Consider the following 24,481-nt stretch of genomic DNA (forward strand, 5'->3'; position numbering starts at 1 on the left):
TTGATTGGTTGAACCTGGTCATATGATCCGCCCTCCCACTGGGCCACCATGGCGGCGCCCAGGTCCTAATCCAGGAAACGTGCACCGAGACTAATTTGGTTCTCAGTACGCAGGAAAAGGTGAGGAGGGCCTGGACGGCGGGGGAAGGGATCCGGACCGGGGACGAGCCCGCTCCGACGGCTTCCGGCTCCGTAGAGGCCGAGTGTCAGCGTTCTGAGGCCCCAGGGTCTCCTTAGCCCCCACTTTAGAGATATGTAGGTCACGCCCGGCCCCAGAACGCAGGGCTCTGTCTGATCCTCTGCCGTTGTCCCCCCACCCGCACCCCATCCCTGGAACCAGGCTGGCCGGCAGAGGAGGTCCGCTGATGTCCCGCGCGAGCATCCTTCTGTGGCTAAGCCCCACCCTCCGATCTGCCCGCAGTCTCTGTAGAGCTCGGCTTATGGAGGGGCAGCCTTCAGGGCAGCCGAATCCCGCCGCGATGGAGAACGGCAGCGGGACCTGCGGAGAAGAGCGCCCACCTGAGGCCCAAGAGACGACTATTACCGAAGGGGCCGCCAAGATCGCCTTCCCCAGCGCCAATGAGGTCTTCTACAATCCGGTGCAGGAATTCAATCGGGACTTGACGTGAGCAGGGACCAGGGGCCAGCCTGGCGAGGGCAGGGGGCAGCGGGTCAGTGAGGATCAAGGACGTGTGAGCTGACCCTTCCTTTTCCACCAGATGTGCTGTGATCACCGAGTTTGCTCGCATTCAGCTTGCGGCCAAAGGAATCCAAAGTGAGTGGTGACCCAGGTTCCTGACCCTGGGTGGGTGGGGGGGGTGTCACACAAAGCCCTCCCTGACCCATTCCCATCCCCCAACTCCAGAAAGACTCCAATTACATTGCAGGCCCTGGTTCTGCTCCATCAGCCTTTCCCCAGGGGCTTTGGGAAGGTTTTCATCCATGATTCCTCTTTACTCTGAAGAGTAAGGGAAGTTTCTCCCAGGGGGCTTTGATATCCCCTGACTTGTGCCTCTGATTGGCTGCAGTCAAGGTGCCAGGCGAGAAGGATATGCCAAAGGTAGTTGTGGATTTGTCAGAGCAAGAGGAGGACAAGACTGAGCTGAAAGAAGGAGAAAACCTGGCCCCAGGAGACCAACCTCGAACAGCAGCTGTGGGAGAGATCTGTGAGGTGGGACTTGAGCATAAGAGGTGGGAGCCCTGGAGCCCTGAAGCCCTGTTGGGTGATAGAGGAAGGAGAGTACCTGGAATGGAAGAGCTATTAGAAATGGGTATCCGAGACTCCTTGAAGCTCAGTAGAGGATGGAGGAAGTATCATTATAAGTGGGGCTCTGCTTGCTCCAATAGGAGGGCCTGCAGGTGCTGGAGGGCCTGGCAGCCTCAGGTCTGCGTTCCATCCGCTTCGCCCGAGAGGTGCCTGGACTCCAATCCGTGATTGCCAACGATGCCTCTGCTCGGGCCGTGGATCTCATCCACCACAATGTGCAGCTCAATGACGTGGCACACCTGGTACAACCCAGCCAGGCGGATGCCCGGTAGGTCCAGGCCACCTGGAGCAAGGCCGCCTGTAGTCATATCTTGCCTCTCTCATTTTTTGTGCTGTGTGGCCTTGAGCAAGTTACTTAGTCTCTCTGAGCCTGTTTCCTTGTCCGTGAAACAAGGCCAGTGAATTTATAGGGGTTGCCTAGGAACAAGTACCATTATCATCTCCATGGTAGACTTAATTTCTCTTACTTCTTTTATTCATTCAACTGATGTGGCACATTTGAGCATCTGCAAAGTGCCACTGTTCTCAGCCCCAGGAATGTATGAACAAACCCAACAGATATAACTCCTGACTCCCTGGAGTTTACTTTCTAACGCAGAGGTAGATCCTAAGCAGGGGTCAGGAAACAGTCCTCAGCCTGATTTTGTATGGCCTGCAAGCTCAGAACTTTTACACTTTTAAAGGATTTTAGAGAAGGATGTGCAATTAGTGACCATAAGTGGTCCATGATGCCTACAATATTTATTCTCTGATCCTTTTACAGAAAAAGCTTCCAGACCCCATTAGAATTTAATAGGAAATGCAAATGATAAAAATAAAGTAATAAAAAAAATTATTTCATTAAACAGAACCAAAAAGTGCTATGGAAGGAAAGTGCTAGGGTGAGGGGAATGGGGAAGGTGGGGGTTGCAATTTTAATTAGCATCATTGGGTAGGTTCCACTGAGCAGATCACATCTGCATTTCCTTGTTTGCAAAGAGGACACTTGTTCCCAGCCCATAGGGTTATCCAGAAGGTTCTTGTGATCAAATGAGCCACTGTGCCTATAAAATGCTTAAAACAGTACTAGGCATACATGTGGTAATTAGCTTTTATTATCATTGTTGTTATAGATATTGTCTTAGTTTGCTATGACAGATATCATGCCATGGGTGGGTTGAAACAACGGGGATTTATTGTCTCAGAGTTCTGGAGGCCAGAAATCCAAAATCAAGTCCTCATCTGGCCCTATGTTTTCTCCTGAAGCTTGTATCATCCTGGTGCTGTCTGGCTGCAATCCTTGGGGTTCCTTGGCTGGCATCTCTGTTTCTGTTACATGGCTTCTCCTTCTGCATAGTTATCTGTTCCTCTATCTGGATTCCTTCTCCTTATAAGGACTCTGGACCTATGGGTGAAGGCCCACCCTGATTTAGTTTGGCCTCATCTCCATCGGATCTTCAGAGATCCTTTTCACAAATGAGTGCACCCCTTAACACATAATATCTCCCATCGTCCTATTTACAAATGCCTTCACACCGTAGGGAGGCAGATTAAGACTTGAGCATAACATTTGGGGGCAGCATGATCAGTCCCCAACAGACAGGTAGACCGAGGCCCAAAGAGGAAAAGTCCCATAAACAGTAAAATGGCCAAGGCAGAGCTCGAACTTAGGCCCCCAAATCCAGACCCCCAACCACTGTACTATGTGTACCAAGCTGTATAGGGCCCAGAGTGGCGGCCTGATGTGGGGTGCTGGGCTGGGGTCCCCCGTGCTGACCATCTGGCCCTCTCCCACCCAGCATGCTGATGTACCAGCACCAGAAGGTGTCGGAGCGCTTTGACGTCATCGACCTGGACCCCTACGGCAGTCCTGCCCCCTTCCTGGATGCTGCGGTGCAGGCCGTGAGCGAAGGAGGTGAGGCTGGGGCTGGTGCTGGGGTGGCACCTGGGGCTCTGGGTGCCTATTAGCCACGCCCTCCCCGCAGGGTTGCTGTGCGTGACTTGTACTGACATGGCAGTGCTGGCGGGGAACAGTGGGGAGACGTGCTACAGCAAGTATGGGGCTATGGCCCTCAAGAGCCGGGCCTGTCACGAGATGGTGAGTCCCTTCAGCGGGCACAAGACAGGCTGGGAGACCACCTTCCCACCCCCCAGGCCTCCTCAGCTTCTTCTAGGCAGCCCAGGATAATGACAAGGGTCTCTTGAGCCAGCTAAGTACCTCCATCAGTCACTGTGGGATGGATTATATCATTATGTCCATAGTCTGTATCTGAAAAACTTTTACATGGTTTTTATTTTTTTAAGATACTTTTTCCAGATCTGGGTTCAAATCTCAGCTCTGCCGGTAGCATTGGGCAAGCCACGTTTGCCTTCCCGGGCCTTGGTTTTTACATCTGCAAAATGGGAAGCAATGAAAGTACGCAGCTTGTGGGGCCGTGCAAGGATTAAATGCCTCCTTCTGGGCAAAGCAGTCAGCCAGACATTACCCTTTCCCAGTGGCTGTGTTGGCATCCGTGAAATGGGCGCCGACCCTGTGGGGTTGCTGGGGGGATTCAGGGCCACCAGGGCTGGCCTTGAAGTGGGAATGAGAGGGAGAAGCTGAGCATGGATCCCGTGCAGGAATGAGCTGCACATCCAAAAAAGGACAGGGAGGGACTCGCTCCGCAGACAGGTTGGGAAAGGAGGAGATTTGGTCTTTGGGTCCAACTCCTCGTGCCGTGCCTTGGGGCATCCAGGGCCAGGAGACGCCCTGAGGCACGGAGGGGCAGCACACATACCTCCGGGCTGGGGCTGCTAGAGGGTAGGGGGGTGGCGGGGGCGCTGACCTCTACACCCCGCCGCCAGGCTCTGAGGATTGTCCTGCACAGCCTGGACCTCCGCGCCAACTGCTACCAGCGCTTCGTGGTGCCACTGCTCAGCATCAGCGCCGACTTCTATGTGCGGGTGTTCGTCCGGGTGTTCACCGGCCAGGCCAAGGTCAAGGCTTCCGCCAGGTCGGCCTTGGGAGGGGGTAGCTGGGGGGCAGGTAGAAGGATTGGGGGAAGGGGTGGGGTCTGTCTGAAGAGGGGGACGTGGCCCTGTCCTGGAAGGATCTGGGAGTGGGGGATGGCCCTACTCTGGTGGGGGGACAGACACCCTGCCCTGGGATCTGGCAGGGAGCATGGCCTGCCCCGGAAAGGTGGAGGTGAGGGTCGGAGGGAGACACAGTCCTGTCCTGGGGGAATGTGGGAGGTACAGGAGTCTGGCCCAGGGGAATGGGTGGTGGGGGGCGGACCTGGGCCCTGGGGATCCATCCGAAGGTGCTCAGGGCCCCCCGTCCCCGCCCACAGCAAGCAGGCCCTGGTGTTCCAGTGTGTGGGCTGTGGGGCCTTCTACTTGCAGCGCCTCAGCAAAGCGTCAGAAGCCGCTGGGGGCCGGTAAGCCAGGGCGCGGTGGGGTAGGCAGGTGAAAGGTGGTGCCCCGGGGTCCCCACCCCAACCATGACCCTCTCATGCAGGGTCAAGTTCTCTGCAGCATGCGGCCCCCCCGTGGCACCCACATGTGAGCACTGTGGCCAGCGGCACCAGGTGGGGCAGGCGGGGGGGGGGGTGTGGAGGGTGGGGGGGCGGCACCCTGGTGGTCGTAGGTTCCCCACCACCACCACCACCGGGCCCCACGTGCACCCACAGCTCGGCGGCCCCATGTGGGCCGAGCCCCTCCACGACCTGGAGTTCGTGGGCCGCGTCCTCGAGGCCGTGAGCGCCAACCCCAGCCGCTTCCACACATCGCCGCGGATCCGCGGGGTCCTGAGCGTCGTCACTGAGGTGGGGGCTGAGCCCCGTCGGGGAGGGGGCTCTGGGGGGGGTCTGTACCTTCTACTGCCCGCCGCACCCCCATCCTGTCCTCGCAGGAGCTCCCGGATGTGCCCCTGTACTACACGCTGGACCAACTGAGCGCCACCATCCACTGCAACACGCCCAGCCTCCTGCAGCTGCGGTGAGGGGCCCGGGCATGGGGGTGGGGTCGGAAATTTCCGGAAGAGCCCATCCCTGGCCACTGTGTACCGCTCTGCAGCCTGGGAAGACTCTCACCCTTCGGGGCCCCCGGCTCCGGCCTCCCACTCACGGCCCCTTCTGCTCCCCAGCTCGGCCCTCCTGCACGCCGGCTTCCGGGTCTCCCTCTCCCATGCCTGCAAGAACGCGGTGAAGACAGACGCCCCCGCCTCGGCCCTCTGGGACATCATGCGCTGCTGGGTGAGGGTGGCCTTGCCCAGACGAGGGCCTTGGGGGACCTTCCAGGAGGGGGCCCCACCTGACTTCTGACCTTCGCCCCCCAGGAGAAGGAGTGTCCCGTGAAACGAGAGCGGCTCTCCGAGAGCAGCCCAGCCTTTCGCATCCTCAGCGTGGAGCCCAGGTAACAGCATGTGTGCCCAGGTACGGGAGACACACACATGTGCCCAGCAGGGTGACAGCCCCAGCATGGACACACACGCCTATTCCTTAGATGGCACGAGAACCACACACACACTTTTTACCCCCCCGTGGTCCCCACTCTGGTCTATCCCCCTTACCTCCCCTTGGTCTCCACCCCACCCTCAGCTCTCCCCTTTCCTCCTACAGTCTGTTCCCTCCACGGCAGCCAGGTGTCTGCCAGCTGTCTGGGGACAGGTCCCTCCTCTCCCCAGAACCCTCTATGACTCCCACCTCATTCACAGCCAGAGCCAAAGTCCTTCCTGCAGCCACCAGGCCCTGCTTGTCTCCTCCCTACCCTACCCTCCTCCTGCTCTTCCCCTTGCTCACTCCCCTTAGGCCCATGAGCCTCTTTGCTTCAACTCACCAAGAACAGTCCAGCCGCCAGGCCTTTGCATGGCTTCTCTCTCTGCCTGGAGCACCACCCCGGATCTCCTCACATGTTCCTCCCTTACCTCCTTCACATCTCTGCCCATGTCACTTCCTCCCCCTTCCTGACACCCCTGTCCCTAACCATCCCATTCCCCCCACCCTGCTATTCCCAAAACACTTATCTCCCTGCCACCACACAGCATCATTTACCTATTTCCAATTTACTTGCGGCTTGTCTGGCTGCCATGTTAGGACGTCGGAGGGGTGAGGGTTTTTAATCCATCTCATTCACTGTTTATTCCCAGCACCAAGGACAACTGTAGACGTACGGTAGGTGTTAAGTGTTTATTAAACTAATGAAAGAATTCAGACATGGCAGGCACAGTCTCCCCAAGGCTTATATCCTTGCCATGTGGAAGCAGGCAGCCCCCACGGGTCAGCCCTGCCCACCTGGTTGTCTCCCCCCCCACCCCAGGCTGCAGGCCAACTTCTCCATCCGGGAAGATGCCAACCCGGGCTCGCGCCAACGCGGACTAAAGCGCTTCCAGGCCAACCCTGAGGCCAACTGGGGCCCCCGGCCCCGTGCCCGGCCAGGGTGAGCGGCAGTGTTGGTGACGGGTGGGGAGGCAGGGGAGGGTGATTCTAGACAGGGTCCTGGCTGCCCATCTCCTGCACAGGGGCAAGGCGGCAGGCGAAGCTATGAAGGAGAAGCACAAGCTGCTCCAGAATAAGAGGAAGGAGCCGGCTGAGGACCCCACCCAGCGGGCAGCCCGGCTCAAGACATTTTCCTGCAAGAGATTCAAGGAGGTGAGGCAGCTCCTCCCCCCACACTGTAGTAGAACACCCACATCCCCCCACCCCCATGGCCATCTCACAAGCTGCTGTGGCTGTGGGCAAAGGCGCAGGGCCAAAGGGCAGACGGGCTGGGAGATCACTGAGGAAGGGAGAGCGTCTGGTAATGAGCTCTCTGTCTAAGAAAGGAACCCAAAGTAGAAGCTGCCTAGCTTGGCTTCACACTCACTCTCCTTCCACCAGGGCACCTGTCAACGGGGGGACCAGTGCTGCTACTCCCACAGCCCTCCAGCACCAGGGGCCACTGCCAATGCCACCCCCACTGACTGTCCAGAGTCCCCCAACCAGAATCCCCCTGGGCCTGAGGCTGCTACAGGGCCAGGCATATCCTGAACCAATAAAGAGATGTCACCTCCCTCTGAGTGCCATCCTTCCACATGGGGAGGCTGGGTGGTTGCTTGTCCATTTGTCCAGGAGGGTGTCTCTGTTGCTTGTCCGTTTTTCTGTCTGGGTACTCGGTCTGTTTCGGGGTGGGGACTGACCATCTGTCTCCAGAAGGGAATTTGGTCCGTCTGTCAGTCTGCAGAATGGGACCAGGCGCCTGCAGTTCCCGCGATGGCCAGGGGGCGGCAGCCGCGGGCCCACCAGGCTTCAGTCCCCAGGCAGTCTGGTCCCGGAGCTCCCCACGTGGCCCGGCACCACTGTCTCCTCGCTGCCTGGTTTCTTTGGCGCAGTTCCCCCGGGGCCACGGTGGCGGAAGGCGGACCGGAACCAGGCGCCCCGTGCATCCGCTCCAGACCAGGTGCTTCCTGCCCAGCGGCCCACACAGCGAGGCCCCGGGTTGGGCTCTTGCCCAGACGCCCAGGGAGGGGGGGCAGAGGGTAGCAACGCTGAGGGCGAGCCAGGCCTGGATCCCTGTTCCCACATGCTAGCTGTGGGACCCTGCACTCCCTCGACTGGCTCTGCCTCCCCATTCCAGTCTGGAAATTGAGGCTAAGCTGAGAACCTACCTCGGAGGTTCGTCAGAGTCCGCTGCGTACTTAGGACTTTAGCTCTAGTTTCTCTTGGGGGAAAGTGGAATGGGTGATGGTGGGGTCCTGGGCAGTCCCCTGTCTCTGGGAGGGTGATGGCCTGGGGGCGCCCTCAGACCCTCACATGACTACTAGAGGATGGTGTTGGGAATTAAAGAAGGTCTTGTCCACTGCTGCTTGGCTGTGATCAGAGCCAACTACCCCCCCCCCATTTGTGAGGTTCCACTGGGGTTATCAATCCCCCCCCCCAACTCTTTGGGAAGAGGCCAGGGACCACCAAGTTGGGGCCACGTGATCCCATAGCCAAGAGGTTCAGAATTGGGGGGGTGCTACTGGAAGGGCCTCGCCAGCCCTGATCCCTGAAAACCCTCCACCTACCCCAAAGTGTGTTGCTTCCTGTCACCCACCTTGGGCCAGAGAAGGTGGTGTGGACTCTGGGGCCCAGGAAGCCTGCTGACCCAGGCTGGACACCCAGGCAAGATGGCAGGGCTCCCCACTCTGATACCCACTCCGGGGTGGGGGTAGTGAAAAGGCCTGGGAGGGGCCCTGTAAAAAGAGGAACAAGCAGGGGAAAGGAGCAGGGGGGAAGGGGGCCTGATCACGCGGGCCCGTTGGGACCGGAAGGGGCCCTCCCCCACCCCCATCGGAACGGACACTTGGGCAGGGGGCCTTGAAAGCATCAGGCCCGGCTCGGGCAGCCATTGCACCCCTGCCTCAGTTCCCCCTCTCTGTGCGCCAACCCTGGTTGTGCGCTGGGCTCAGGGACCCTTCTGGTGCCTGGGGGCAGACGGAAGGCGAGGGCCTAGAGGTGTCGGGCCGGGCCTGCCCCGCCGGCGGGGGTGGGGCCGGCAGGTCCTGGGCTGGGCGATCCCCGCCCGCCGGTTTCCTCCGGGGTCAACCCGGCTCCTTATCAGGCGCGGCCAGGCCGCCGGGCCCTTATCTGCGCCAGTCCAGCATCCTCTGGCCGCTGAGGCCGGGCCTAGAGGGAGGAAGCCGGGCCGCCGGGGGCGGGGAGAGGGCGGGCCGCCCGGGAGCTGCTCACTTTCCCTCGGGGGGACCCACCCCGCCACCGCGGCCGCCGCAGCCCTCGGGAGCCAGGGAAGGAGGCGCGGCAGGGACAGGTCGGCCGGCTCCCCTGTGGCCCACAGCGCAGAGGCGGGGGCCTGAGCAGGGACGGCAGAAGCCAACCCGAACACAGAACCGCATCCCGGGCCCAGAACGCCAGGCCCCCGGAGAGCCGAGCCGGGCCTCACCAGGAGGAAGGATCAGTCCTGGGGTAAGAGAGGGTCGGCCTGAAAGCTGGGGGTCCCGGACCTTCCTTTCTTCATTCATTCATGGGGGGAAGGCACGAAGTGTGGAGCCAGGCAGACCACACACCTCCCTTCCCCGGGGACCTGACTTGGAAGCAGCAAGGCCAGGAGATCTCAGACTTTGAGGGGGTCCCTCTGGGTCACCCTTCCCCCACAGGCCATGAGGCCAAGAGTGAACACTGGTATCAAAGTAGGGTACAAAAAAAAAAGTGGGTGCCAGTTTGGGTCTGCCTAGGGAGGCTAGTGTTTGGGGGTCCTGGGCTTGGCCATTCAATGCAGGGAGTGTCACCAAATCTACCACGGAGGGTGCAGAGGCAGCTCAGTAGGAGTCACCCCAGGGCACAACGTCAGCTGGGGGGCCAATGAAGTGCTGTTGGTCAATCTTGAATAGTTTTTTCAAAGTTATATGGTGTCAATGAGGGGACCCCAGAATCAGGTTTATGGGGATCAGCCTGGGGGTCTCAATGTCCATGAAAAGTCAGAGGATCAATCTTGGGATTTTGGGGGGTCCCAGAATCAGCCAGGGGTGCTTACATTGTCCTAGGCTGCAGGTGAGAGGGGCTTCTAAGGAGGGAAGTTTGCCCAATGGCAGAGCACTGCCAGCACCTCAGGGGGGGTCTCTTGCCTTTGTCCTGATCCCCTCCCATGGCCCTGGAAGTTTCTGGTCCCCCTGCCCACCTTTTCCCACTGGCCTTTCTCCTGTCCTCCATCCCCACAGCTGTCACTCCCATCCCTGTTGGGCTACCCAGATGTGCGTGTTGGGGTGGGGCTCCCCACTGGCTTCCTTCCCTCCCAGGTGAGCGCCCCCACCTCGGGGTCCATGTGCCCGCCCCAGGCCCAGGCAGAGGTGGGCCCCACCATGACGGAGAAGGCAGAGATGGTGCAAGCCCGCAGCCCGGCGCCTGCCCCACCCCCCGAGCCTGCCTCGCCTGGGCCCCCTCAGGTGGAAGAGGGGGTCTGCCAGGGCTCCTCAGCCTCCAGACTGCCCCCTGGTGTGCCTGTCATCAGCCTGGCCCACACCCGACCCCCCGGGGCAGTTGTCCCCACCACGGAGCTGACAGCCCTGCGGCGCCCTCTGCTGCAACTCTCTGCCCTGGGAGCCACCCCAGGCCCCCTGGCCATGCATTACCACCCCCACCCCTTCCTCAACAGGTGAGTGGGGTGGGGAGTGGGAACCTGAGGGCGTCAGAGGCCCAAGGGGACCTTGCCCAGGAGGCATTAGTGACCCCTGACCCCTTACAGCCTCTACATTGGGCCGGCAGGACCTTTTGGCCTCTTCCCCAGCAGCCGACTGAAGCGGAGACCAAGCCACTGTGAGCTGGACCTGGCCGAGGGTGAGTGGTGTGTGCGTGTGCGTGTGTGTGCTTGTGCGTGACTGTATCCCACGCCCTTCCACAGGGAGAGGACTTTAAGACATACACACACACACTCACATGCAAAGAGCAGCCTTTACACCCTCAGGGTCCTCAAGTTACATCCACAGCCAGCCCCATGCAACCACAGCCACGCACCACAGCCCAGAGTCATGGCAAAACACAGCCCCACACTGCCCAGGGACCACAGAGTGACAGCCCCACCTGGAGGCACAGACACCGAAGAGGGAGCCACAAGACCGGAGCCACGTGGCAAATGCCACACACAACCACAGTCATTCAGATACACTACAGGTCACACAGTCCTGTGAGACAGCCACAGAACCACGGCCACAGCCAGCGACCAGCTCTCAGACAGGCAAACCCCCAGTTACACAGGGGAGCCCAGTTAGAATGACAGCTCCCACCCCACCCCCCAGGGCAGCCAGAGGGAAGCTTTTCTCCAGGGAATCCCAGCCACCACAGGCATCCAAGTTCCTGCAACCACCCGTGTATTCTTAAGAGGGGAGGATGCAGGTTGACATGGGTGGGGTATGCGGGGTCAGCTAACTGGAAGAGGAGCTCCACATGGACCCGTGGGTTGGAGGGTGCCGGAGCAGGGCCTCTGGGTCTAGGCACCCACGAGGGTGCTGGGTCCCCGAAGTGAGGGCAGATGGGGCGCCTCCTGCCCCCCCCCCCCCCATGCCCACCTCTGGCTCCAGCGCCAACCCTGCTTCTCCCGTCCGCAGGGCATCAGCCCCAGAAGGTGGCCCGGCGCGTGTTCACCAACAGTCGGGAGCGCTGGCGGCAGCAGAACGTGAACGGCGCCTTCGCCGAGCTCAGGAAGCTGCTGCCGACGCACCCGCCCGACCGGAAGCTGAGCAAGAACGAAGTGCTGCGCCTCGCCATGAAGTACATCGGCTTCCTGGTGCGGCTGCTGCGCGACCAGGCGGCCGCGCTGGCCGCGGGCTCTGCCCCGCCCGTGCCCCGCCGACGGCTGGAGCCCCGCGGCCGGGACGACAGCGCCCGCCTCGGCCCCGGACGCAGGCCCGAGGCAGCAGGGCGCCCGCGGCCCGCGCCCCTCGACGGCTCGGACAACAGCCCGGGCGCGCCGGTCCGGCCCATCAAGACCGAGCGGGGGCTGCCGGAGCCGGTGTCTGTGAGCCCGGAGGTGCGGTGACCCTCAGGGTGGCGCCTCAGAGCCGGGGTTGCAGGGCGGGGGAACGGGGGTGGTAACGGGGGCGCACCGGAGACTCAGTCCGGGACGACAAGGAAAGGGCTGTGACGCACTTATACCTGCCCGGGCGCAAGCTCCTCCCGGGAGGGACCAGTGAGGATGTCCCAACAGGGTCAGGAGCCCCAAGGTGCCCAAGGTGCTTTTTATCACCAACTGCCCGCGACCCCTCCCCGGGGAGAGGCCCAGGAACCAACATGGCATAGAGCGGACATCGGACCCAAGTAGTGCCTCTTTATTCCGGGTCACCGCGAGCGGAGTGCTGGTGACGCGGCGGGGGCCCGGGAACCCGCGCCCTTTCCACCGGCGCCTCCTGCCAGAAACCAGGGGAGCGCGGCTTCTCGACGGCGCCCGCGGGTCAGCCACCCACCTGGACCCGGTTCCCCACGATCGCGCGAGCGAAGGCTCAGGGAGCTTTTGCTTTTGTTTTTCTTTATTTCTTTATTTCACATACACATTAGCCATTCAATGGAGAAGCCGGAGAGAGTCAGGCAAAGATGGTATAACAGAAGCGCAGTGACGGGGGTGGGGTAGGGCGGAGAGGGGACAGACTGCCTACTTGCATTCCGCTAGGACACTGAAAACCCAGAAAACAAAACAGACAGTAAACTACCCTTGTTTCTTATGTATCTCAGTGCAGAGACGGGGGTAGAGGGCAGAGATGGGGGTGGGGAAGAGACCAGGCCGAAGGGGAAGGAGCGGAGGGGCGGGGGACGCTAAGGGGAAGCACACCACATCCATTAGTATTTATATAGAGATACTCGTATATGCTGCGTTTCTTAGCCTAAGAAGAAACTTGTTTGACGGGACGGGCGGCCTTTGCGGTCCGCGATGCTGGTGCTGGTCGGGCGCACGGGTCTCCCGGGAAGGGGCCGCCGCGGGGCTGGCCCAGGCTGGCTGGCAGGGGTGGGTGGGTGGCGGACGCCCCGAGGGTGGGTGAGTGGGGTGGTGGGAGCAGAGGCCGGGCTGGGGTGCCCCTCGGGCTCTCGATTGGGGGACGAAAGTTCTTGTGACTTTATTGCTCCTTTTTCTCCCGGGTGTGTGTGTGTGGAGATCGGGGGTGGGGGGGATCCGTTCAGCACGGTCAGAGTGGGGAAGGGATGGGTCGTCTGAGCCACCCGGCCCCTCTGCGACCCAGAGCGCGGCGTCCGCTCCGCCAGCACGGGGGTGAGAGAACAAGGCACTAGGTCTGCCGGCCAGCGCGGGGGCGGGTGTATAAGGCAGTCGACGGGGCTGGTTTGCGGGAGCGAAGGGGGTGGGTTGAACGGTGCTTGTATGCAGGGCCGCGTACGTGCGCGCGCGGGCCTGGGCGAATTGATCTGTCAGCTTGGCTGGTCCTGACCTTGAGCGTCAAGCCTTCCCCGCGCTCCCGGGGAGCGGGGCCGGGGGTGGGAGAAGTGATGTTGAGTGGAGGGAAAGGGGGCGCCGGGGAAGGGTGAGGGGAGGAAACTACCAACTTGCTGAGCGCGCTCCTGATAATGCTGGTGAGGGTCAAGTTGGCGTCTGGCTCAAAGAAGGGCGCTCGGGGCTGGGTAGGGAAGGGTGGGGGGACGTTTGTTCGTTGGCATTGACCTCTGCAGGGGAGGGGCGCTAGACCCCGGGGAGGGGGCGCCCGGGGAGACCCGCGGCCGGAACAGCCCAGCCGCCGGGGCGCACGCCGCTGTCCCGTTCCGTTAAACTCAACAAAGAAGGGAGATGCGTGTTCCTAACAAGTGCTGGATATTTAATGGTTCAGAAACTTAGGTATGTTTGTGGGTTTTGAAAACGTACTTTATAATGTAAAAAGCACCAGGGTTGGTTTTTTTTTTTTAATTATTTTTAATGGTTGTAAAAATAATTTTCTCTCGTCCTTTTCCTTTTTGATCTTGTGTTGGTTGATTCTGTATATATTGAGGTTGTGTTATGTTGTTCATGTTGTTAACTCTGAAATGTGAGCCCACCCACCGAAACCGAGAACGAACGATGAAACAAATAAGAACCCCAGGTCAACCTCGTCGACGCAGGAAAAACTTAAAAAAAAAAAAAAAAAAAAAAATAAATAAATAAAGAAAAAAGAAAAGAAAATAAAAAAAGTAAAAAAAAACAGCTTTCGTTATCCCCGCTCAGGGCGGGGCAGGCCCGGTTCTTTAGCGTCCCCAGAGCCGCGAGGACATTACAACAAAAATAGAAAAAAATTTTTCTTAATCTCTTAACATACAAAGATAGGAAAACTCTCGATGCATTGCACGTGGGTTAATGAAAAAAAAGTTCATTTCCCCCATAATATATTTTTTGTGGGTTTTTTTTTTGTATTTTTTTTTTTTGTTAATTTTTTGTTTTGTTTTTCCCTCTTCTAACACGTCCCCACATTTCCTGCCGCCCTCGTTGCCCCTCATCACGACCCCTGGAAAGGGGGCGATTGCCCCGCCCGCCGGGGGAAGCCCCTCGCCGGCAACCCCACCCCCACCCCCGGGCCGGGCCCAGCTGGCCTGCAGCTTCCGACTCGTCTGGGCGCGGGGCGCTCGACGCGGGCCCCCCGGTTCCCGCGGGCCCCCGCGGCCCGATTGTCTTCGAGGGAAGGGTCGCACGCGGTCGGGCTGGGGTGCCCCCTCCCACTCCCTTCTCAGCTCTGACCCTGTTTAGCCAACCGAACTGAAAAATCATTGCACTTTGACCGCGCATTGCGCCCGGCCCACCCCGGCCCCCAGCCCCACTCCCCCCACCCCGCCCCTGGCAACTCCCGGAGGATCCCCTGCCCCCTTCTTCTCAGTACCGGTCCTCCCCCAAGGCTGCACGCGGATATGGGGGAGGCTTCTCTAAACTTCCAACAAAAGCCATGTCAGGGAGGATGAGCCACGTGGTGGTGGCCTCCAGCTGGGTAGAGGGCTCCACCGGCCCCTTCTTCCCCAGGTGACAGCCCCCCGCTCTCCTTCCCTCCCCCTCTGCACGGTGTGGCCCACAGCCTCACATAGAGTCACAATAAATAAAGCCCCTAACCCACCCTTGCGTGGTGCAATGTTGGATTGACTTTCAGAGGATCCTGACCTGTGCTTTGTGTTTTCATACAGTTGTGTGAGACAGTCAGAGAGAGAGAGAGAGAGAGAGAGAGAGAGAGAGGCACAAAGACTTGGAGGAGATGGGTTCAAGAAGGGAAGGACACCGGGAGGAAGGAGTAAGGCACAGAAAGACGAGCCAGAGGGTCCAAGTCACACCCTGGGCAGTGGGAGGGGCATGCTCATGCTCCCCTCCCTCCCAGGCAGGCTTCTAAAGACCCCATGGACAGGCGCCCCCCCAACCATCCCCTGGGGAAGGAGGGGGTTGCAGGGGGAGGGGAAGCTACTTTCGCATTACCAAATTGTTCCCAAGTTGCTCCAATGAAGGAATTTCCAAATTGTAACAGTAAAGACCCAAATAATGCCCCACCCCTAAATAAAGAGTAAAAGACTTTACAGCTAAAATCCAGAAATAGTGGCCAAGGGGCTAGGGACAGCAAAAGCTCCAAAACACTTTGAAATGTATGCCGCCCAACACATCCCCTCCCCCAAGGCACCCGAGTCAGGCCAGCAGGATGCCTACCTAGTGCCGGGCTGGGTGGGTGAGGGGCTTAGCCTTGTCCTCCAAGCTGAGCTCCGGGTCCCCCTTCTTCTCCAGTATTCGGCCCAGCCCCAGGCAGGGCTGTCAGCGTGAGGGGCTGTGCGCAGGGACTGACTGGGTGGGGCGGAGTAAGGGTACCTGCATGCGAGGCTGGGGGTGGGACCCAGGGACCACCACTCCCACTCAGGGGAGTGGGCACAACAGGACACCTTCCTGGCGACAGAAAGAATGAGGAGAGGGCCAGGGCCAGTGCCATTTTCCTATATACAGGGGGGCCTGGAGTCCCAGGAACCCCCCTGAGGCTCAGGGTGGAGTACCCCAAGCCCTCCATTCTGGGGAACGCGCCTAGCTCCAGGGGATGCCCTCTGCCCACTTTGGACCTACAGCCCTGGTCCAGAGCAGGACCGAAGCCAGAGCCAGGGCAGGAATGAGAGGGCGGGAAGAAGGGAGGCAGCGAGTGCCTAAGCTCCTGGGGAAGCTCCAGGCCCAAGTCAAGGGATGGAGTACCCCAGGAAATGGTGGGGATCGGGCCCCCTCTGACTCATGCTGGCTGCTTTGTTTGGGGGTGGGGTTCCTTCCCCCAAAAGGCCAGAATGGGGCGGAGATGGGGGGCAGGGGGGAAGGCAGTTCTGCCGCATCCTTTGCTTCCTTTTTGTTTTTCATTTCAGAGTCTGTTCTGTACGTTTCTTTCTGCTTGGCTGCTGGTGCACAGCTCCCCCGAGGCCCCTTCCGAGGCTCTCCGAGAACTGGGCTGCTTCGGGGCAGGTGGGGGCGGGGACCTGTGGGGGTCCCTGGGCTGGAGGAGAGAAGGGCTGAGTGGCTGACGACGTCTAATTTTTGCTTTTCGGTGGGGCTGGGCTGGGGGGATTTTTCCATGTCTCAAAATTTCTTCTCCCCCCTTCTGAGGAACCTCTTCTTTTTTATTTTGTCTTTTTTTTTTCGTTGACCTTATCAGAGGAACCAGGACTGAAAAGGGACAAAAAAAAGAGGAGATGCTGAGAATGGTCGAGGCAGGTCCCATCACGCACCCCAACCTGACCCTGTGGAGCCAAAACAGTCGAGCCCCCCAGTGGGGAAGTGAACCCCATTCTCCCTGGCCCTCTTGAGGGAATCCCGAGCTTCCCCCCAACAATGACCCTCCCCATGGTGTTACAGAGTCCAGCTGGTCTGCCCATGGGCACCCAGCCCAGCGGGTGGGACCCCAGTGTCTGGCGCTGGCACGAACCTGGGATCTGGCTATGTTTCCAATTGTGGAGGGTTTTGTGTGGGTCCTGCAGGGCGGGGGCATGCCAGGCTGGGGCTTTTGTCCCCAAGGGGCTTGGGGCATGGGTTGGGGGCGGCTGGGCTTCTGTTTAGTTTTCTCTCTCTTCTTATTAAAAGCAGAAATTCCCGACTGCACGCCCCAGCCAAAGTCCCACAGGCTGAAAGGAGGGGTGGGAGTGGGGGGTGGGGCACCAGCAGTGCCAGGCCTGGGGGAGGGGCCGTGGAGTCTACTGGGCACTGTCCTCTGCCTCGGGGGCACCAGCCACCCGGGAAGGGCCTGAGGCTCCCTGGGATACCGGCAGGGGGCGCAGCATCCCCACAGATGGGGCCTTGTTGCCGGTTCAAAGCCGGGTACACCCCAGGATGGACCCTAGAGGATGGGGAGCTGGACACTGCTCTCTCTTAAAGGCACAGCTCCATACTGAAGCCAAGGGACAGAGCAGGGTAGGGGTAGGGTAGGGGGTGGGGGTCCCTAAAATGCATCTCTGGGCCTCTCCCAAGTGTCAGGTCCTAGATTTGAGGAGCTAATTTCCACAGACCGTGCCCTCCCTGGGTACAGATTCATCTGCCCTTGCCCTAACCCTGTGGGAAGCTGAAGTACAGAGAGGGGGAGCCACCTGCTCAGGGACACACAGCCCTCAGGCAGCCGAGCAGAAGCCATCACTGTGAGGCCAGAACACCTGGACGGCCAGACCTGCCAAACTTTTGGGAAAAAAAGCCAGAAGAAGCCTGGACATGATCTTATGTGGAATTTCCCAGTTTTCAAACATGGCTTCAGGTCAAAATGAACGTGCCTCTAGACCAGACCTGCCCGCCTCGGGCTTGCATTTGGGACCTTGGGGTGTCATCTTCTGTGAGAAGGACATGAATTTCAGAGCCAGAAAGGGCCTCCTAGATGATGCGAAGAACAATGGAAATGTCCCCTACCTCCCCCCGGGGGGGCAGGAAATCCCCAACTGCCCACCCCAAAGTCCAGACCCAACAACTGCTTAAAGGCCACAGGGAAGCTCATGGACCAGCCAAGCTCAGATACCTGGGCCCTGGTACATCCAGAGCAGGTGACAGAGGGCTGGGAACTGTAAAGGGGTGGCTGAAGGGCTTCCGGCGCAGGCCTCAATGTTCGATGGGAACCCTTTCCCAAGTGGGGATGATGCTTGGATCCCTACACTACAGCCCCGCTGGGAACACTCCAGTCCTCAGCCAGGGGAAAAGATGGAACTGGGGACAAAGGGACCCCAGCGGGACTCCTTGATACCTCTCCCATGTGTCCCAGGCACAGGATGGCTCTTTCTGCTTCCCAAGCCAGGTTCAAAATTTATTAAAACTAAGTAAAAAAGCACTGCCCAGGGAATGACAAAATTACTAAAATTCTTTTTTCTTCCCTCATTCCATTGTTCTCTCTCCATCTGGTGCTCCAGAGATCAGCAAAAGTCACCAGTTGCCATGGTAACGCCCCCCCCCCCCGTACCCCCTGTGCCCACCCAGCCGCCCGTCTGCCCCCAGGCCCGAGGGCTCCTGGCTACGCTTGTCTTGCCCATCCCCACCCCTCCATTTCCAGACACACCTGCCTGTCCAGCGGCCCCACACCCAGGCCCCTTCCCTGTCACCACCCAAGACCCCAGTGGGAACGAGGGGAGAACAACAGTTTCCCAAACTTGCCTCTTTGACTTGGCTCCAAAATCTCCAAGCAAAGTGAGCAAAGAAAAGTGAAGCAGGGAAAGCAAAGGGAGGTAGAAAAGGCATGGGCAGGGAGGGTCCATGGCAGCGGTCCCCAGCGGGATGCTGCCTGGCTGTGGTCAGAGCCACAGGCAGCTTGGGGCGGGCACTCCTTTCAGGTGCCAGCCCCAAGCCAGGAGGGGAGGCCCACCCGGGGTCTCTTAACCTGGCGCCCCCTCCCGCCCTCCGCTGCCAGGGCTCCCTCGGCCTCCCTGGCACAGAGCGCAGGGAGCTGGCTCCAGCCCCTGCTCGGAGCCATTGTTTTTCTTCTCAACACCCCCAAGTTCAAGTTCATCTGGGTGTTACATCATGTCTGGTTGCCCCTGGAAACCAGACGGGTCAGACGTGACTTGGGGAAAAGGGGTGGGAAGCTGGAGGGGTTGAATTCTTGTCCCCTCCCCTCCTTGCCACTAGGGAGCTCTGAAGTTTGAAGTTTGACAAAGTTTTTGGACTTTTTTTTTTTTTTTTGAAGGAGGGGAAGGAAAAGGGAAAAAAAATTAAATAAAACCACCTCAAACCACACACACAAAAACTTCCATCCACCAACTTTCTCTGGACTTGGGCCTCAGTGCAGAGGCCAAGCAGGAGCCAAGAGGGGTGGCCCAGGGCTCCAGCAGAGGTAGATTTCTCAGGCCCCAGGGTGCTTATGCTTTGGGGACCCCTCCAAGGCCCTGGCCCCGTCTGAGGTTGGGTTTTTATAAAATATGCAAAAGAAAGATATTTGCATGTTCTTTTCCCAAACAAGGGGCCCCACATTGGAAAGGCTGCTGGCTTCTAAAATTGCATGTCTTGAAATTCCCCCCTTCGTGAATTTCCAAGCATCCCAGCCTCTGCAGGGCACTCCTGGCCTCTTGGGGGGATGCCACAGGTGTGTGCAAAGCCCAGGCTAGAGGACCCTGGCAGGAGAGCCACCAAGACTCCCTCCTTGGGAGAATTGGAACTGGGGTGGGGTCAGCAGGGGAAGGATTGGGAGGGGGACTCCATGCCAGCCCTGCCCTAGATGCCAGAGGTTCTGGGCATGCAGCCCACTAGACCTGCTGGGTCCCCCCTCCATTCTCCTGGCCCACCCAAAGCCAGCGCAGAGAGGCGGGCAGGGGCCCAGGCTTATAGCTGGAGTAGGAGGAAAGCCGGAGAGGCAGGCACTGTCTTCCATCTTTGCATCCACCAAGCTGGGCCCAGAGTGCCTGGGGGCCCCCAGGTCCTTGGCTGCCTTCCCTAGGGCCCGGGGGCTGTCGGAGCTAATTATCCAATTAGCAGATGAGCCAGGAGCCGGGCTCCACCAGGCAGTGGAAAAGCCTAGGCTCTCCCTGGCTGGCTCCAGTGATCCCAGCCTCTGCCCCCAAGACGCCCCTACCTGAGACTGTTGTGGGATATTCAGAAAGTTGCCGTCCCGGGGTCCGATGCTGACAAACCGGTTGGCAGAGGAGGCGCCTGTCGTTGCGAATGCTGTGGGGGGGGGGGGGGAGCGGGTTTGGGGGAGAGAGGGGGAGACTGGGTCAGGCCTGGGGCCTCCAGGCACTGCCCTTTGGGGCTGCTGGGAGAGGGAGAGGCTGGGTTACAGCGGCTGCCTATCTCTTACGCTGGCATGGGGCAGGACAGGGCCCCATGGATGGCTGTGCTGGAGGGCAGACTCATAGCCGGCCCCCTGCTCACCCTGGGGGCCAGTCCTGCCCTATGAGAGGGACCCCCTATTCTTTACAATGACCAGGAGCACACGTGGGCCCCCACCCTCACCACCCAGCCTTGTCTCTTCTCTTATGCTAGGGTGTGTGTGTATGTAAAAGATCCCTGGGGCCCATTTCCATCTCCCTAATGAGGCTCTGGATATGGCTGTGCACAGCTCTGGTCCCCAAGCACCCTCAGCAGAGCCCTCCCTTCCTCATGACCCCACTTGGGTATTGAGGAAAGGGAGTTGAGGAGGGCTTCCCATGTAAGGAAGGCTACCTTGGGCCATCCACCTGTCCAGACTGGGTAGCCCATCCTGTACACCCAGCCGCACATTGCATGCTCACTGCCTGGGGTTGGGGAGCTGGGGGGTCCAACAGGGGGCTGAGCAGGCAGGACAGGTCAGCGAGCCAAGGATCAGGCCACTGGGCTTGGTCCCTGGGATGTGGCAAGGCTGAGGCTCTACAGGCCCCTCCTCCCATGAGAGGGGAGCCTGGTCCTGTGGTTGCCTGGAGGCCAGTCTTGGTATTCCAGGAGGCAAGTGGACCCCAAACCCCTGAAGTCTGCTCAGCCTTTCCTGCTGGACCCCTATGGGAGGGAACAGGCCCTGCCGCCACCCTCCCCCAGGAGGAAGTACCAACAAAGGGGAATAGTGAGTCTCGAGCTACCTGGGGCCCTGCTCCCCAACCTCTGCCAGATACCCCACTCTGGTCATCAGTTTCTATCCATCTACCTCCAGGAACACCTGCCCTCCCCCAATAGCAGGCTCCCCCAGGCCTGCCCCACACAGCCCACCTCCCCTCCCCGCCTTCCCACTTCCAATGACCATGACTTCGCGTCTTATGGCAGATGTGGATGAGAAGATGGCGTGAAGGGGATGGACAGGGGAAAAACTCAAACCATGAGAGAGAAAGAGAGCGAGACATGAGAGAGGCCCTCGCCCCCAACCCCCTGCCCACCTGGCCACAGACGGCCAGCCCACCCCACACCCTCTCCCTCTCCTCTCCTCGCCCATCCTCCACGTCGGGTCTACCCTGGGCTGCTCAACTTAGATTTTTCTCTTCCCTTTGTTAAAATTTGTCGTTGGTTTAAGTGTGACAGAGAGAGAGAGAGAGAGAGAGAGAGAGAGAGAGAGAGAGAGAGAGAGGTGAAGTAAACTGAGACCCAGACCCTCCTTCATCCTGGGAACATCCACCCTATGAGAGGTACAGGGGGGTGGGGTGGGTGCTAGAGAGTAGGACGGGGTAATAAAAACAAAAGAGGGCAAGGAGAACCAAATGAGAGACTCATGGGGCCCTGGGGGGTGGGGGAAGCTGTTGCCCTTTTGCAGGCCCCGGGAGCCTGGGGGATGAAGGAGAGGAGGGTGAGGCAAAAAAGGGGATGGAAGTGGCGTCGCTTGTGGTCACATTTGATTTTCTTGGGGTAGAGGCGACAATGAAACAACAAAAATTAAAAAACAAACAACAGAAAGACATAGCAATCACGCATGGAGATGGCACATGACTTCACCGCCCCGCCCGCCACCCCTGCCAGCACCTTTGGCTGGCTGCCTGCCCCTGGCTCTGCAGCCCCTTTCCAACCTCCCAGAGGGGCTTGGACCAGGGACCCCTGGCTGGGAGCCACAGGTGGGCAGGGGGGTATCTTATGGGGTGCTGGCTGGTGTGGCTGAGGCCCCAGGAAGCCATGGGGAGTTTGGGGGGGACTCAACTCTGTGTGTTCCTGTGATGCTGGAGCTGGGGAAGGGGGGATTTGGCAGTGGGACAGGGGGGCTCGTCCTTTGGCGGCGGTGCCCGTGCAGGGGCGACCGGGGACGCCGGGTGTGGTGGTTCTGTTCAGCGTCCACTTACAAGGTGACGGAGGAGTGAAGGCGGCGCCGTCTGGGGCAGTGCTGGTGGATTTGGAATCAGGCATAGGAAGGGGCACAGGTCTGGCCACTGGAGGCGGCGGCGGTAGCAAAAAGGACCCCGGGACTTTGCCCTGGCTGCTACCGTTGGGCTGCGAACAACACAAATAGAGTGACGCGCGAAGGCACAGCACACAGACCCACGCGCCCTCGCCGCGCTGGCTCACTCCGGGCCGCAGGACTGCAAGGGCAGAGGAAGGCCACTCTGGTCTCTTGGGGGGGTCTCTCTCTATTTTTTTGTTCTTTTTTGAAGCTGTGGGAGGGAGGAAGGGGGACGTCCGACGGATGGTTTATTACGGCACCAGAATGCACTGCCTAGCGGGACATGCCAGCACCCTCTTCCCCCTGCCCCCCTCCTGTGGCCCCTGTGCTCAGGCTCAACCTGGGCCTGCGGCATCCACCCCCCTCTCTGGCAGCCATGTCCTTGCTGCCCACCATCCAACAGGGACGTTCTGGCCCATTCTACGAGGTTCGCCCGAGACGGATATCCATCAGAGCGGCTGTTTCCGTGAGTTTCTTTAGTGGACTCCCCCAGACGACAGCCTCCAGGAACCCGGTCTGTGCTCTGTAATGTCTCCTTTTTGCCTTGAGCACGAGTCTCTCTTCCAGGCCCTGTGGGTTTGTTTTTGGTGGACCTTCAGACTTTGGGGAGTATCACCCCATGAAGAGAGGCACAGGCTTCCCTGGCCCCCGGCAGGCAGTTTCCTTGGAGAGGCCTCTCTCAGGCTCTGGACAGGTAATTCCCTCTGCTCTGGCGACTGCACCTGCTGTCCCGAGTCCAGACTGGTCCTAAGCTGGTGCCTCTCCCACAGAACAGCCTCACCCTCCCTGCCACCCAGAAGTGAACCCAGCATCTTCTGGGATCCTCCTGCTCTCCCCGGGCAGACCTTGCTGGCTCCCAGCCACCCCCTCTCTCCATCTTCACTGATTTCACCAGGCCCGTGAAAGGGAGACTCCTACAGGTTCTCCCCTCTCTGACAGTGTACCCGGCCTGCTACTGTCTAGCCCTCCAACCACCCTGTGAGGCCACAGTTCTCAACCGGGGGCCATTCTTGCCCCCAGGGGACACGTGTAGTGTCGGAGACATCTGTGTTTGGCCTCACTAGGGCTGCTCCTGACATCTGGTGGGTCGAGTCGGTGAGGCTACTCAACACCCTACAGTGCCCAGAGCACCCTCTGCCCCCTCTGAGAACAATCCTGCCCAAGAATTAAAACTTCAAGGTAAAGCAACAAATGAGGAAACTGAGGCCTGAGCAGCTAACAGTTTATCCGAGGTCTCCTGGGCCAAGCTGGTGAGGCCTGCAATTCAGGTCACATCTGTCTGACCCAGGGCTCCTCTACTTCCTTCCGGCAGGCTATCGACCCTCTTCCCCAAATCCAAGTCAGCTCAGGCCTCTCCCTTCCTCCAAACTCTCCCACGGCCCTGACGGCATCTGAAGTAAAATCCAACTCCCCAGTTTGGCACTTGAGGCCCAAGAGGTGGAGCCTGATGGGGTCTCCCTCTCCCATGCCTCTTACTCTCATCTCCAAGCAACTTCCCATTCCACAGTGACTGGAGGTTTCTGGAACATAGCTAGACCATCAGGACCCACGAAGAACACCCTCTTTGGAATGCCATCCAGAGTGCAGATCTCTCAGCTCATGTCTTTGCCCTGAGTTTCCAGGACCTTCTTCTGTACCTCCACAGCCTTCACAGCAGGTTGCCCCACGGACCTGGTCATCTGATAACCAGCTACCTGGACAAGACGGCAGGACATCCTTCTGGGTGGCCCCTGCTTCCTTGCCGCAACTGACAGTGGGTTGACTGAACAGCATCAATTGTCTGCTGGACTTAAATCACAGGAAGTTGCAGCTAACCTGTGCAGGCCATGACCCTGTGGTTGTTGGTTGCTTCAGACCCAGCAGGCTGCTATTGCCAGCCCCTATCCTTTACCCCTAGCAGCCAGTACTGGGGGTCTCGTGCTTTGTTCCTATCAATGTCTATCAATGACCGCTGCAGCTTGGCCTGCCCTGCCCTGTCACAGGGTGACGACTCCTACAAGGTTGGTGACCAGGTCTGTGTGGGAGGTGTCCCCATCCGCAAGCAGTTGACTGCTGGTCCACATCAGTGTCTGAATGTCGTTTCTGAAATGGATACTTTCATTGGCTTGTTAGGTCCCAGGCAAAGGCAAGGACCAGAGGACAGGGGTTTCCAGCTCTGCAGTATGACAAGAGATACAACTGCTGTACTGTCTCCACAAGCTCATTCTTGTGCAAGCTCATTCTTCCATCGAGGCAGGAAATAGAACAGCTCAACAGATCATATGTCCCTGCTGCCCAAGAGGCTACAACACAAAGCTTTCTAGTCTACAATGGAGGGGTCTCTACTTACTTCTTGCCCTCTGTCTCCCCCTGGGAGTATGTGAATCCCTAATCCCACCCATTAGTGCTGATTCTGGTCTGAGACCACCGGACACCAAAACACTTTGGCTAACAAATGTACTGTTTCTAGAGGGAATTTCCAACCAGGCCCTGTGGAGGCCAGCATGTCTCAGCTCAGGTTGAGTACCCGCCGAGGTTTCAAGAATCTTGAGGTCC

General features: G+C 59.3%; 3 protein-coding genes across 13 annotated transcripts in view; 2 read left to right on the forward strand and 1 right to left on the reverse strand.

Moving 5' to 3' along the window:
• Positions 1–27: 27 nt before the first annotated feature.
• On the forward strand, positions 28–9,114 carry TRMT1 (tRNA methyltransferase 1). Its single transcript, XM_077121656.1, has 18 exons — positions 28–119; positions 421–624; positions 719–774; positions 1,028–1,170; positions 1,347–1,534; positions 3,045–3,160; positions 3,231–3,343; positions 4,090–4,238; positions 4,575–4,661; positions 4,742–4,811; positions 4,914–5,048; positions 5,135–5,220; positions 5,369–5,477; positions 5,561–5,637; positions 6,541–6,660; positions 6,743–6,872; positions 7,101–7,659; positions 8,973–9,114. Exons 2-17 carry the CDS (start codon positions 440–442, stop codon positions 7,248–7,250), a joined length of 1,914 nt encoding a protein of 637 aa, XP_076977771.1. The 5' UTR covers positions 28–119; positions 421–439; the 3' UTR covers positions 7,251–7,659; positions 8,973–9,114.
• LYL1 (LYL1 basic helix-loop-helix family member) lies at positions 7,561–13,827 on the forward strand. 3 transcript variants are annotated; one of them, XM_077121670.1, is made up of 5 exons: positions 7,561–7,659; positions 8,973–9,164; positions 9,917–10,350; positions 10,441–10,532; positions 11,300–13,827. In XM_077121670.1, the coding sequence occupies exons 3-5, from the start codon at positions 10,019–10,021 to the stop codon at positions 11,728–11,730; spliced, it is 855 nt and encodes a 284-aa protein (XP_076977785.1). In that variant the 5' UTR covers positions 7,561–7,659; positions 8,973–9,164; positions 9,917–10,018; the 3' UTR covers positions 11,731–13,827. The 3 variants fall into 3 exon arrangements, with proteins under 3 accessions (XP_076977785.1, XP_076977783.1, XP_076977784.1); XM_077121668.1 differs by lacking the exon at positions 7,561–7,659 and having other exon boundaries at positions 8,509–9,164; XM_077121669.1 differs by lacking the exon at positions 7,561–7,659 and having other exon boundaries at positions 8,510–9,164; positions 9,995–10,350.
• Positions 13,828–15,193: 1,366 nt separating this feature from the next.
• Positions 15,194–24,481, reverse strand: part of NFIX (nuclear factor I X) — a 97,524-nt gene continuing 88,236 nt past the window's right edge. For 8 of the 9 annotated variants that reach the window (XM_077121663.1, XM_077121661.1, XM_077121657.1 and 5 more), the window contains 2 exons: positions 19,691–19,782; positions 15,194–16,323 (listed from right to left, as the gene is read on the reverse strand). In XM_077121663.1, coding sequence (XP_076977778.1) covers positions 19,711–19,782 — 72 coding nt within the window. In that variant the 3' untranslated portion in view covers positions 15,194–16,323; positions 19,691–19,710. Of the gene's footprint in view, positions 16,324–19,690; positions 19,783–21,848; positions 21,997–24,481 lie in introns of all 9 variants that reach the window. The other variant, XM_077121667.1, reaches the window with a different exon arrangement.

This window comes from Tamandua tetradactyla, chromosome 11 (assembly GCF_023851605.1).
Source record: "Tamandua tetradactyla isolate mTamTet1 chromosome 11, mTamTet1.pri, whole genome shotgun sequence".
NCBI lineage: Eukaryota > Metazoa > Chordata > Mammalia > Pilosa > Myrmecophagidae > Tamandua > Tamandua tetradactyla.